The following is a 12910-nucleotide window of genomic DNA, read 5'->3' on the forward strand; positions in this document are numbered from 1 at the left end:
GTTGTCTTTCAGTCGTTCCCAGCCAGGCATCAGCCGCAGTTTAAGCCCCAAGGACGCTCTGAACCAGATAGCGTCTCCTCAATCTGCTGGCGGTAACAGCTCCCCCGAGGGTCTCCCCGGGTTCACGTAGACAAAGCCGACACATGATCTTCCAACTGAAACTGCCTTCTCAATACACATTCATACGTCCGAATTAAAAGCAGTGTAATAATCTGAATTGTTCAGTCACAGGCATGCCACACACACACACCTCCCCGTACAGTATATATATATATCATTTGTTATATGTATTTTTTAATCTATATTTCAATTTTGTGTAAAAAAAAAAAAAAAAACTGACAGCATGTTGTCTACTCTTTCACAGGTTTCTGCATGTTTGTGCTGAGTTTAGTGAAGAAACATTACCGCCTGCAGTTTTATATGGTGTGTATCAGCCAAGTAACTCCCTCCTCCTCCTCCTCCTCCTCCTCCTCTTCTTCTTCTACACCACCACTAACCCTTCCCGTCCAACCCCTCCCACTGCTTCATTCTTTCTGTTTTTACCCTCTGAGAAGATTTTTTGGAAACTCACTTTATGCTCTGATGTTGCCGTTGTAGAAGTCTTGTGGTTTCTGTTAATTACTATAAAGAATTGATCCTGGATAAATGCTGGACTTCTGCAATGGTTTCAGCTTTATTTCATTCACTTCTGCATCTGTTTTGCTTCTTCTTCTTCTTCTTCTACCTTTTTAAGCACCTAATTTTATCAGCTCAAACTATCTTTATTGACTATCTGGATTTTATTGACTAATTGAATTTTTTTTAGATTATTTGGCAGACACATTTATCCAAAGTGCGTCATATTTCCTGGCAAAAGAAAGCACTGACTCAGCTCATATACTCACTCACTGTTTAATTTCTTTATGCTGCTGTCATTTCTTGCATGCATCTTTGCAAAATTCATGTTTGAATACGTCCGATAAATCTGTCACACTTATCCCACAGTCCATCTGCTGCCTGCTCGTCTCACGTTATCATATGCTTCTGTTTTTTTTGTTTTGTTTTGTTTTGTTTTGTTTGTTTGTTTGATGAGTGTTAGTCTCTTTTCTCTGCAGTGTGGCTTTGTCAGTGTCATTCACCTCGTCTGTTTGTTTGTATGACTCCACTATTTCTGACACGAGCCAACTTCTGAGCAGGCACGGCTACATTCCAGTGCAGTGACACGGTGGTGTTTGTGTTTGTGTTTGCCATTCCAGTTTGCTTGGACCCATGTGACCCTGTTGATTGTGGTAACTCAGTCCCACCTTGTCATTCAGAACCTGTTTGAAGGAATGATCTGGTAAGCAGGACACAGACAGACCTGAGGAACCTTCCTTGTTCGTCTTCGACTATCAACCGCACACTTGTCGTGTCGTCGCGAGTGTGTGCGCTGTCGTTGGTGCCCTGTCATGCAGGCTTTACGAGTCTCAGGAACACAACAGATAGTGACACGAGGCAAAAATTAATGGAAAAATTACAAGTCACATATAGAAAATATAGTATATTTGGTTTTAGTTTACTGTTTTAACCCTTACATACTGTTTAGGTCAAATTTTTACAGTAACAACATCTTAAACATGTTTAATTTAGCCTTAAATTTTATGACTTTTTGCACAGTGACCCAGAATATACATATAGTTTTTTATTTTTGTGCAGCTGATACACATTTTTGTATAGGAGAGAGGCTATTCAGGGTTAAATTTGACCCATATTTATTTTAAAAAATTCAGAAATGTTGCATTCTTCACATTCAGTAAGATTTATTGAAATCATGATGGCTGCTCTCCTGTTTTAGATAACAGAGACTATAATATAGTGTTATTGTGAATGTTTTGCTCCATGAATAAATAGCATAAAACCTAAAGGATACCACCTCTCTGCTCTCTGAAAGCTTGGTTAAGGATTAATCACCTGTTTATTAATGACTGATGAGGTATTTATGAATAAAAAATAGAGTTTCAGAAGTTTCAGAAGAGACTAATTTTAAGAGGATATTGTGAAGGGGTCAGAATATGAACAATATATAAGGGTTAAGACAAAATTAATAAGTCTAGAGCATCTTAGTTCACTAGAATAGTTTTCCTTTAACCACATAAGTAATTTATTCCTGCCACAGTGGCAGGTAGATAAAAAAAAAAGACAATCCACTTCGCTAATGACATTTCGTCAATATGTAGCTTCTTCACGTCACAGTAGAATAGATATATTTTTAGATTGGATGGTGTTAGTTCGCCCACCGCCTCTCAACATTGTTTAAATGTCTTTTTTTTGTCCAGGTTTATCGTCCCTATCTCCATTGTGATCTGCAATGACATCATGGCCTATCTGTTCGGATTCTTCTTCGGGAGAACTCCGCTTATTAAGGTAAATCAAACATTTTCGTCATTAAGTGAGAGATTAACATTACATTTAATGGCTTTACTACTGTCTGTAAGGAGTAGAAAGGTAGAAACAGATCAGCATCACAACAAGAAACCAGTAGTAGAGATTTTATCGCCTTGACAAAATTCAGATGTCAAGAAAAGATAGAAAAGATACAGTTTATTACAGTTTATTTCTGTATCATTCATGGTTGGGCTGCACACTGTGAATGCTCAGTGATGGTCATGCTTATTGACAGTTGACACATGATTTAGATGAGCCATAACTGTCGCGAATTGTAAATGGAGGAGTTTGAGGGAAGTGAGACGGGGTGAGGTAATTGACCTCAGGACACAAATAAAGTAGTCCCTGTTTTAGAGCTGAAGACATTTCCTACTCCTCCATGAGGCTTCTTTAGGTCATTCACCCATCACACGCATCATGACCTAGTTGTTTTTTAGGGTTTTTTGATGGGGGTACTTAGGAAATATGAAGTGTTGGAGCCTTTGCTACAAGCGACCCAGTCCTGGTCGCCTTGAAATCGATTTCTATAAAGATGATGGGAGCTGCAGAGTCGCTGTAGGTTCATCCCTACGGGTGTTACATTACACATTGTCATTGATACGTTATTATGAAATTAGCAATTATACTCAATTTAACTTTATTGAACCATGACCATTAGCCTGCACTTTGGTAGTTTGCAGCTGAATGTTAAGTGGTCGGGGATAAAACTTGCAATTAGTACTTGGGAAGGAGTGGCTGCCCCAAGCGAAGGATGTCAACTATCTCATTATACCAACTTTCTATGTTCTAACCCGTACCTATGGTCATGAAGGCTGGACTCAGTCTTAAGGACAGAATGAGCTCCTTGAAGATCTGTAAGTAGATTAGAGCAGAAGTGATACCCCTTTGTGTTAAAATGAGCCAGTTGAGGTGTGTAAGCATCTGATCAGGATACTTCCTGGAAGCTTTCCTGCAGGTGTGTGTTGGGGACAACTAAGACAAGATCTTGGGTCAGACACAGAACACACTGGAGGGGATTATACAGTATATCCTATCAGGCCCGGGAACATCTCGGGATCCTCGCTGGTGGACATAGCAATGGAGAAGGACATCATATAGACAGCTGTTTTAAATTGTAAATGAAGGACGTTGGGCTACCTTCCTTTGGCTGCTGACACATGATTTTGAGCTGAATTAATTGGAGAAAAATCAGTGGAAGTAGGAGCTTGTTTTGTCTCCTAAGTCGGGCTCAGACTACAGGAGTTTTGGAGCCGATTTATCCCAGATTCACCCCTCCTGACAATCGGAGATAAATCTGATCTGGGACTCTCTACTTTCCGAACAGGACCACAAAAGCCAATAACGTTACAAGCTAACGTTAGTTCCGGAACAGCTGATGGTGTTGCCAAGCAACAATAAACATTCTAGGCCTTGAGTCTAACGTTAGCTAGCATGCTACTTACTGTTGACAGATATTAAAACAGTTAACCCAACAGATACCCCAACAATGTCTTCATCCAGACTCGTTTAACCCTCTGCTTTTGTTTTTTTTGCTTTACTAAAGCAAGTTGTTAAACCATGTCAGTCTCCATCTTGTTTCCCCATGAGGTCACGTGAGGTGGTGCATTGCTCCCTCTGGCACAATAATCTTTATAATATCCTGTAGTGTGTTACGAGGCATTATTTTCAAATCTTGTACCGTGTGCATGTTTGAGATTAGAGAGAAGAACATCTGTGAAGATTCTCCTTATGTGCGTTTCAAAATCAGTTCGGATTATAAAACTCCTGTAATCTGGACACGGCTTTACTTTGTATCGTTCATTCTACATCTTATTGTTCTTCCTCCGGCCTTGAATAGACTTGGCAGTCAAGACAAACCTGCTAATGAATAACTCTCCAGGTTGAGACTCTGTGAAAGTGAAAGATTCAGGTGCCCTCCTGAACTCCTTTGACCAAATTACTGAACACTACTGGGTCAAACTCTAATCTTAAATAAATGAAGATTTACTCTTTCTAACTTTATCTGTCCAAACACAAGAGCTGTTCAGTAACTGAGAGCAGAGGAGAGCAGGAAGAAAAGAGGTTTATTCTAAATCATATGTAGTTTGTGGTGAGAGTGAGAGTAAAAACTGCGTCACGTTGATGTGAAAGACTCTGTGTCTGTCTCCAACCCGCCTGCAGCTTTCACCCAAGAAGACCTGGGAGGGCTTCATCGGAGGTTTCTTCTCCACTGTGGTCTTTGGCTTCATCGTGAGTATACTCCATTTGCATTTACGACTCACTCACTTGCACGGTCCGTATTTCCTTTTACACACAGTTTACAAGTACCCACGGCAGGTAAGGTAGTGATTTTTTTTTGTGTCTGCTGTTTGCAGTAGCTCATATATGTCAACGAGACAGGTTTATAGAGCAGAATGCAAAGTCTAAATCTTGCTAAACGCTAGAGTAGATAAGAAACTGCCAAAACATATGAGTTGTTTGGGTTGTAACTGGTGGCAATTTTCTATCAAGCTCACAACTACCAGATTATCATAACATTCAGTCACCTGATTTTTATTTCTCTTCTCAACAAGGACTTTTAAATAGTACCGTATTGGCCAGAATATAAGACGACCCTGATTATAAGTCAACCACCCCTTTCCAGCACCTGAGACTTTTTGAAGATACAACACACTATCACACTCGTCCTGTTGGGAAAGTTTCCCTGAGATACTCTTTATACAATGAGAAGAGAGTCCTCATCCTTGAAGCCTTTTCTCTCGTAAAAAAGAGAAAAAACGTCTGTTAAAGCAGAAAATAAATCCCAACATTTGTTTAGTTTATCAGTCACACACTCTCACACACACACACACTCTCTCTCTCGTCAGGCTCATGGAAGCGGTCGAAAATTATTTTCTCTGGCAGTTAGCATTCTCCAGACTTTCCTTTTTTGAGCTCCTCGTCATCTGTGTGCCTGCAGTATATTCTCGGCTGCCTGACAGACGATTCAGAGCCCGGTCTGTTTCTGCAGTAAAGACGTCGGAAGATGCTTTCGGCTCGTCATAACTTTATTTCACCCCGCAAGAAAAAAAAGACACAACCTACACTAGACTTCAGAAACTCCTGCAGGTTAAACTGAGCCAAACTACACTCGCTAGCAGAGCAACATCAAGGCTACAAACAATCCATAATGCAACACTTTCATTCAAAAATGATCACTGGTCTTGTGAATGTCGTCTGATAAGTCAGGCCAGTACAATGCTGACTGCGATGTTTGCAGCATCTCCACAAACATATTGACAACGGGGACGTCCAGTTTTCCAACCTAGCAGTCATCGATGCTCATAATCAAGCAGCTGATCTTTTCTTTGTGTCTTGTCGTGTCTTGTCGTACCTTCAGCTGGCCTACCTGCTGTCTCAGTTCCAGTACTTCGTGTGTCCTGTGGGCTACAACAGCGAGACCAACAGGTTTACGGTTGAATGCGAACCCTCTGATATCTTTGTGATGCAGGAGTACACTCTTCCTGCCGTGATACAAAACACGCTGAGATGGGTAAGACTTTAATCTCTCTGTTCATTTCATTTGAAAATCTTTTCATCAATAAAGACCATTACGTTTTAAATGATACAATATATTTCATTATCGCCAATTTATGCGCCACTTCTGATTCCTAGGGACTCACAACACTGTGGATTGTTGTCTTATAAAAATATTTTACATCTATTTTACATCATATTACATCTAGAGAAAGTACAACATCTCGAGCTGAAATTGGCTCTTCAAATCACCTACAGTATTTGTTTTGCACACTCATGGCTTTAGAGCAAATTAAAATGATTGTTTTGCTGTTAATCTAATTGTTTTTTAATACTTGTCCCGTCTCTCCTTTAGAAAACGGTGAACCTGTACCCCTTTCAGATCCACAGCATCTTCCTGTCGTCCTTCGCGTCTCTCATCGGGCCGTTTGGCGGCTTCTTTGCCAGCGGATTCAAGCGAGCCTTCAAAATCAAAGTAAGGAAATGTTTCATCAGCTCAAATTTCTTCTGTCTCGTCATCATGTTAGTTAACATCTCAGCAGTGTATATATTACTTCACTACTTAAAACACTGCTTTAACAAGTTGAGTGAATCTTCTCAAGCTACAAGCTCACAGACACATATATCAGTTGAAGAGAAGCATGCAAATATTTCAGAAACTGGTTGGACTGCTTTAACCGTGGGGGAAGCTGAGATTTTACTTAAAGTGACAGTAGCCCAGCAGCACTTTGCTTTCATCCTGCACACAACAGCACAAAATCACTTCTGCAGGCTGCCGAGGAAAACTGCAGCCGACCCCTGAGCGGCTCCACTTCAGTATGAATACAAGTCATTTTTCAGTTATCTGCGCCCTTTACTGTTTTGTTTAGTCAGTGCTTCTTTTACCTTGAGGTAGATTAAAGTGGCTGTGGCTCAGGAGGTAGAGCGCGTCGTCTGTAAATTGGAAGATCGGCGGTTTGAGCTCCTGCTCCTTCAGTCCACATGTGGAAGTGTCCTCGGGCAAGATACTGAACCTCGAATTGCTCCCGATGGCGTCATGCCGTCAGTGTGAGTGTGTGTGAATGATTAGACTCCTCCTGATGAGCAGGTTGGCACCTCGTACAGCAGCCTCTGCCATCAGCACATGAATGTTTGTGTGAATGTGGCATGTAGGGTAAAAGTGCTTTGAGTGGTTAGAAGACTAGAGAGGTGCTATATTGATGCAGCCCGTTCACCATTAATAGACTGACTGCCTCTTCATCACATCTACATCTAGTAACTGTATACATTAGCAGGTGATCTTTGCAAAAAACATGTTAGAAACACCAAAGATGTTGCCTATATTAAAATAATAATAATAATAATAATAATAATAATAATAATAATAATAATAATAATAATAATAAATCTTGTGAAATACCTTCAAGCAGAAAGCAAAAAAGCAGTTTGCACATTTTGATTAAGGAAAACAACCTTTTTAAGATTTTTTTGGGCATTTTTGCTTTTATTTGACAGTCGACAGTGTGTAGAGACAAAAAGCTTGAGGAGAGGGAGGGAGATATGATTGAAATTGAGCTGTTTCCGTCTCACCAGGGACACATTTGAATATTTTCATGCCAAGACAACCAGATGAATGACATGTTCAACCAAAGTTTATCAGATACCTGAGTCCTGATGTCTCTCCTCTCCTTCAGGACTTCGCTAGCACCATCCCCGGCCACGGCGGCATCATGGACCGATTCGACTGTCAGTACCTGATGGCCACCTTCACGCACGTCTACATAGCCAGCTTCGTCAGGTAAGAGGAGGAATGGAGGCTTAGAGGAGTGAAATATAAGATGATGTACCATCAAGTTCCATTTCAGGTTTCATTTGTTAGTATTTCAAATCTATCTCACTTGTCATATGTACGTTGAAGTAGATATGATCATTTTTTCTCTCCATACTGGTTATAAGGTGACTCCACTGTAAGAAATTGGGGACAAATCCTTCACGTTTCATGCAAAAATGCTAAAATGAGATTTCAGCAGTCTGAGTTTGCCAGATAGAGTGGCTACTTTTCTACAGTGGAGGGAAACGTCCTGGTAGTCGCGTGTAGGTTTGTTGATGATATACCCGTTTGATTTGTCGACCTCAGACTGCTGAAGCTTCAGCTGAACCTTTCAATGCATTTGTGTGTCCGGAACGAGTCTCCAGTTTCTGTGTAAAGAGATTAACAACCAGTATGGACATGAGGATCAGTAACACTTAAAACACACACATGGCATGTGAGTGTTGTATTAAGATAGACTCGAAATCATCTCCAGGCTTTAAGCTCTTAAAAATAAAAAGAAACAAAGCAACACTGCAATAATTTCTCAGTTTTAGAAAAGGAAAGACTCGCTGCTCGCTATATATCATTGTTCTTTGTTTGTAAAGCAAATGAAAACCATCAAAAAACCCACAAAGGCCTCCTAACAATAACAATATCGCTGCAGTATAATGACAACAATAACAAGTTAGAATGCAATTTCAAGTCTACAAATGTGTTTTCAATTCATTTTTTCAGCTCAGGAAAGAGCAGAAATGATCTCATACTCACTGATTTTAAGTGTAACAGATACTGTGAGAAGTCCATGTTGTCATTGTAAACAGAAGAAAACAAACTTTTGTTGTCTCTTGACTACAGTAATTGGTGCACCTCAAGATACAGCTGCAACTTAGAAGATTTTTACCTGCCAACGTAAATTATACACCTAAGAATTACTGTTAGATGAAGGTTGGTCGCCTGTGAAAACGCCCTGCTGGCTTACCACCTTATAATTTATTACATTTGTATGTTCTCAAAACCCTCAGCAAGCAGGAAAGAAGGTAGAGAAGAGTTTCTGTTAGATATGGTTCCTCTAATATTGCTGTAAGTTGAGGTTTTTAACCCTGTTCTCATCCTTTAGGGGACCGAACCCGAGCAAAGTGCTGCAGCAGCTGTTGATGCTGCAACCGGAGCAGCAGCTCAGCATCTTCCACACCCTGCACTCCCAACTGAGAGAGAGGGGCATGCTCCCCCCCGCTGCAGCCCAGGCTGAGTGAAGAACCTCTGGCTTCACAGGGTGATGACTGGAGAGAGTGTGTGTGTGTGTGATTGGTTTTGGAGAGTTTGTGTAAGCATGTATACACACACACACACACACACACACACAAACATACACACACACACATATGAAGACACACACGATCTGAAGTATGGCTGTAAAGTGTGTGATCCCAGGCCTCTCTCAGAGCGTCATCCTCATCCTGCCAACTCTTCATCCAACTTCCAACCAGCTCAAAATCACAACTTTAAACCTGAGGTGACTCTCCAGACTACGTTGGAATCACCTCGTAGTTAAAAAAAAAAATACCCACAACAACAACAACAACAACAAAACATTTGCCGGCTTCATTGCTTTCGACTTGGACCGGCACATCAACAACACACAAGCGAACAGGCAGCCCCCCCCCTCCCTCCCCATCCTAAAGACTGAAGATGAAAACGTCTTATCGAACAAACATTGACTCTCAAGCACACTGCTTTCTCAGCGCAGGTGGACGGTGGATGTGCAGGGTCCCTGTGGACGGCAAATATTGCACTGACTTTAGCTGAACAAACGGATTTAAGAAGCTTTTACCAGCATAAACTGGGCCCAGAGTGTTGGGCATGTGGACCTGAGCTACAGCAAAAAAAAAAAAAAGACTATTGAGACTTGTCTTTCTGGGTTTGAGGGTGGGTGAAGTAATGACGCAGCAGGGTTGTCAAACATACTGTAGACACTGTTTTATAGACAACGCTCTTATGTAATTGTCTTAACCTCACAGCATAACAAAACAAAACATGTAGCATGTACGCAAGTCCCGTCTTGGGCTACTGCTAAACCAAGCCATGTTTATTCTCCTCTTCCACAGTGTGAACTTTTAGCTTTTAGGTTTCTGTCTAAATCTAAATAACTGGCACAATAAAAGTCAACAGATGATTGACTTGTAGGCATGTTAACGCAGAAACTAGAGCATCAGCAGTGCACTCAAACACTCAAGTTAATGTGTTGTACATAAATATAGTGAAAATATTTAGCTGAACAAATACCTAATATATAACTACTTGTGTGACCTGCTGGGGGAAAAATGAAAAACACTTTTAAGCTATGAGAAATGATATGCAAAAAAAAAAAAAAAAAAAAGAGATGTAACTCATTTGTAGCCTTTAGCATGAACAAATTAGATTTTTAACAGGCAGGGATGTAGGTTTGATCTGAAGTTGAGGGTGTTAGAGGGTGTACTGGGTGAACTTTTACTAGAGATTGTGTAAAGAAATTAAAAGGTATAGTTTGACATGTTGGGAAATACGCCTATTTGCTTTTTTTTGCGTGAGTAGGAGATAATACGAGGCTGGAGACGGGAGGCGATTAGCTTAAATTAGCATAAAGACTGGGGACAGGGGGAAACAGCTACCCTGAGTCTGACCAAAGCTCTAATATCTGCCTACAAAGGCGCCTAAATCTCACTAATTAACATGTTAATTAACGGTTTGAACGTACAACAGCAAACAGTTTGTGTGAGATGCGCAGAATGAGGAGCAGCACGTAATTGTGCAGAGCAGCTAGCTAGGATGCTAGTTCCATCAAAATCAAAACAATCACAATACTGTATTAATCTTCCATCCTGGTATATAATCGTCCTCTCTGATATTTTATGTGATTCCCAAGACTTTTCACTGAGTAGAATCAGAGGATTTCAGCAACGTAAAGGAGCTTTTTCTCCGTTCTTCTCTACAGTAAAAATCGTTGCTGCCAAAACTTCTGCATCCTGTCGATGCCAGAATCCCATCGGATGTGAGTTTTTGATGATCAGCATAAATAACTTCAAATTGATTGAACTTTGGCTGCAAAACCTGCCGGAAAATCAACTGGCACAGCCCACTTGATTTCCTCTGTGGAAATAAAGAACATGTGCTGCTCAGTGTTGAACTTTTGGTGTGAAAGCCCATAAATGTTGGACTGATAAACTCCCTGTAAAAACACAATTAATTGTATTTACATTTCTGTTTTTATTCATATCAAATAAACAAGATACATGTGATCTAGTGAGCTTTAGAGGCATAACTTTGAAGAGAGACACGCTAGTTGTTTCCTCCTGCTTCTAGTCTCTATGCTAAGCTAAGCTAAGCTAATCGCCTGCTAGCTCTAGAATCCATACTGCTCCATACACGGACATGAAATTGATATGTATCTTCTCATCCAGTTCTTGAAAAGAAAGCCAATAAGAGTATTTCCCAAAATGTTGAAATATAAATAAGACTGTGCTTCCTTTTATCCGGTTAACCAATGATTTTAGTTGCACTGTAGCTGTGGGGTGGGGGTGGGGTGTAGACCCAGCAGACCACTCCGCAGATCCCACATCTCTGGACTCAACATTTGTCAAACTCTTTAAAAAAAAATAATGCTATTTTAGAGTCTTCTTATGCATTAAATCACTGTTTTATGATTAATTTTTGAATGTAGTTTGCAATATAATATGATTATCACTGCTCTCTGCAATGATGATATAAGATTTGAGTATATATGGACTATATATACTGTATTATGTGTGCATATACAGCATGTACTGTATATGCAGATATCTAAGTATATAAAAATCTGATATTCTGGGCAGTTTTTTATATTAGCAATGTTTTTATCTTATGCAAGTTTCCTTAGAATATGGATGAGATTTCAGTGTATGACATAATTTAACTCAGGCATGTGTGATGAATCACATGTTCACCCGTGTGATGAATCAGACCATGCATTATAAGCGTGTTACAAGGCCACTTTTTTTTTTTTTTTTTTTTTTTTTGCGCCCGACGGGGGCCGATGAGATTCTCTCTGATTGAATCCAGAGCGTTTCACAAAAGAAATGTTTACCAAAGCACTGTCTGATTAACACTGATTTCCTTCCGTCATTGGAAAAGCTCCAAGGGCCCCAGATCCAAACCATCCCCTCTTTGTCCTGAAGAAACCAAAACAAGCAGAGGAGAGTTTTTGGAACTTGGGGGGGTTTTCAGACTTTGGAGCACTAACATTTACATCTGCGGCCCGTGCAATGTGTGTCACTGTATTCTGTTAACTTCCTTCAGTTGTTGGACAGGATGTTATAATTTATTTGTCCAGGTTGTTGTGTTCACATTTTCTCATAGAAGTGCATTTTAGTGTGTTTCTCCCCCTTCTCACCATTTGAAATGAATGGGGGGTGTTGGGTGGATTTTTGGGACCAGCTGTATTGTACTGTATAACTAAATCCTCTCTCTGGCAAAACACATACACACACACACACACTACTGCTATACAGGCTTTTCTGTTTGCAACCGTCACTGTCCAGGTAACATCCTGAACAAGATGATGTAGATATCTGGATGATCTTCAAATTAAAGCAATCTGACCAAAAATGGGAAACAAGAATCAAGACAAACAGCTGATTGTCAAATTATTTGAATTATTATTATTATTATTTAGGCTGTTTTTTTAATATGAAGTCTGGAGTGTGCCACTTGAATTTATAGGTAATTTATAGGACTGTAGCTTTCAACATGTAATTTATTTCATTTCAATTCAAACACAACACACGACACCTGATCCTTGAACTGCACCGTGGAACTGATTTTGGCTCCGTTCATTCACAGAGCCTCTGATGACTCATTCGAGAGAGTTGTTCTGTAATCGTAACCGTAATCAGCACGGTTCAATAGTTTCTTCATTTTGCATAAAAGAAAACAACAACTGTCTAGTTGTGCTGCGGGCAAAAAGGCGTGCAAGAGATCAGATGCCCTCCTCTGGAGTACAAGGCACTGTTGTTGTTTTGGACACATCATTCGGGATCAAATATACATATTTTTCCAATTTCAAATGGTTAGACTTGTGAATAGAAAGTGACATGATGCTGATCAGAACTGTACTGGTAAAAAGTTATAAAATTATCATGTAATGTACCAATCGATAATTCCATTTTGTCTTTAAATGATGAAGGAGTTAATGAGGTTCTTGTTTTT

The 12910-nt window shown here is 40.1% G+C and overlaps 1 protein-coding gene across 1 annotated transcript in view; it reads left to right on the forward strand.

Annotated features, from left to right (window-relative positions):
* cds1 (CDP-diacylglycerol synthase (phosphatidate cytidylyltransferase) 1) overlaps positions 1-9237 on the forward strand; it is a 33159-nt gene extending 23922 nt beyond the window's left edge. Inside the window, exons 6-13 of the mRNA XM_044332138.1 lie at positions 365-423; positions 1236-1318; positions 2295-2382; positions 4564-4632; positions 5762-5914; positions 6254-6373; positions 7572-7675; positions 8808-9237. Of these exons, the coding sequence (XP_044188073.1) occupies positions 365-423; positions 1236-1318; positions 2295-2382; positions 4564-4632; positions 5762-5914; positions 6254-6373; positions 7572-7675; positions 8808-8943 (812 nt within the window). The 3' untranslated portion in view covers positions 8944-9237. The remainder of the gene's footprint in view (positions 1-364; positions 424-1235; positions 1319-2294; positions 2383-4563; positions 4633-5761; positions 5915-6253; positions 6374-7571; positions 7676-8807) is intronic.
* The last annotated feature ends 3673 nt before the right edge of the window (positions 9238-12910 follow it).

Source organism: Thunnus albacares, chromosome 2, assembly GCF_914725855.1.
Source record: "Thunnus albacares chromosome 2, fThuAlb1.1, whole genome shotgun sequence".
Taxonomy (NCBI): Eukaryota; Metazoa; Chordata; class Actinopteri; order Scombriformes; family Scombridae; genus Thunnus; species Thunnus albacares.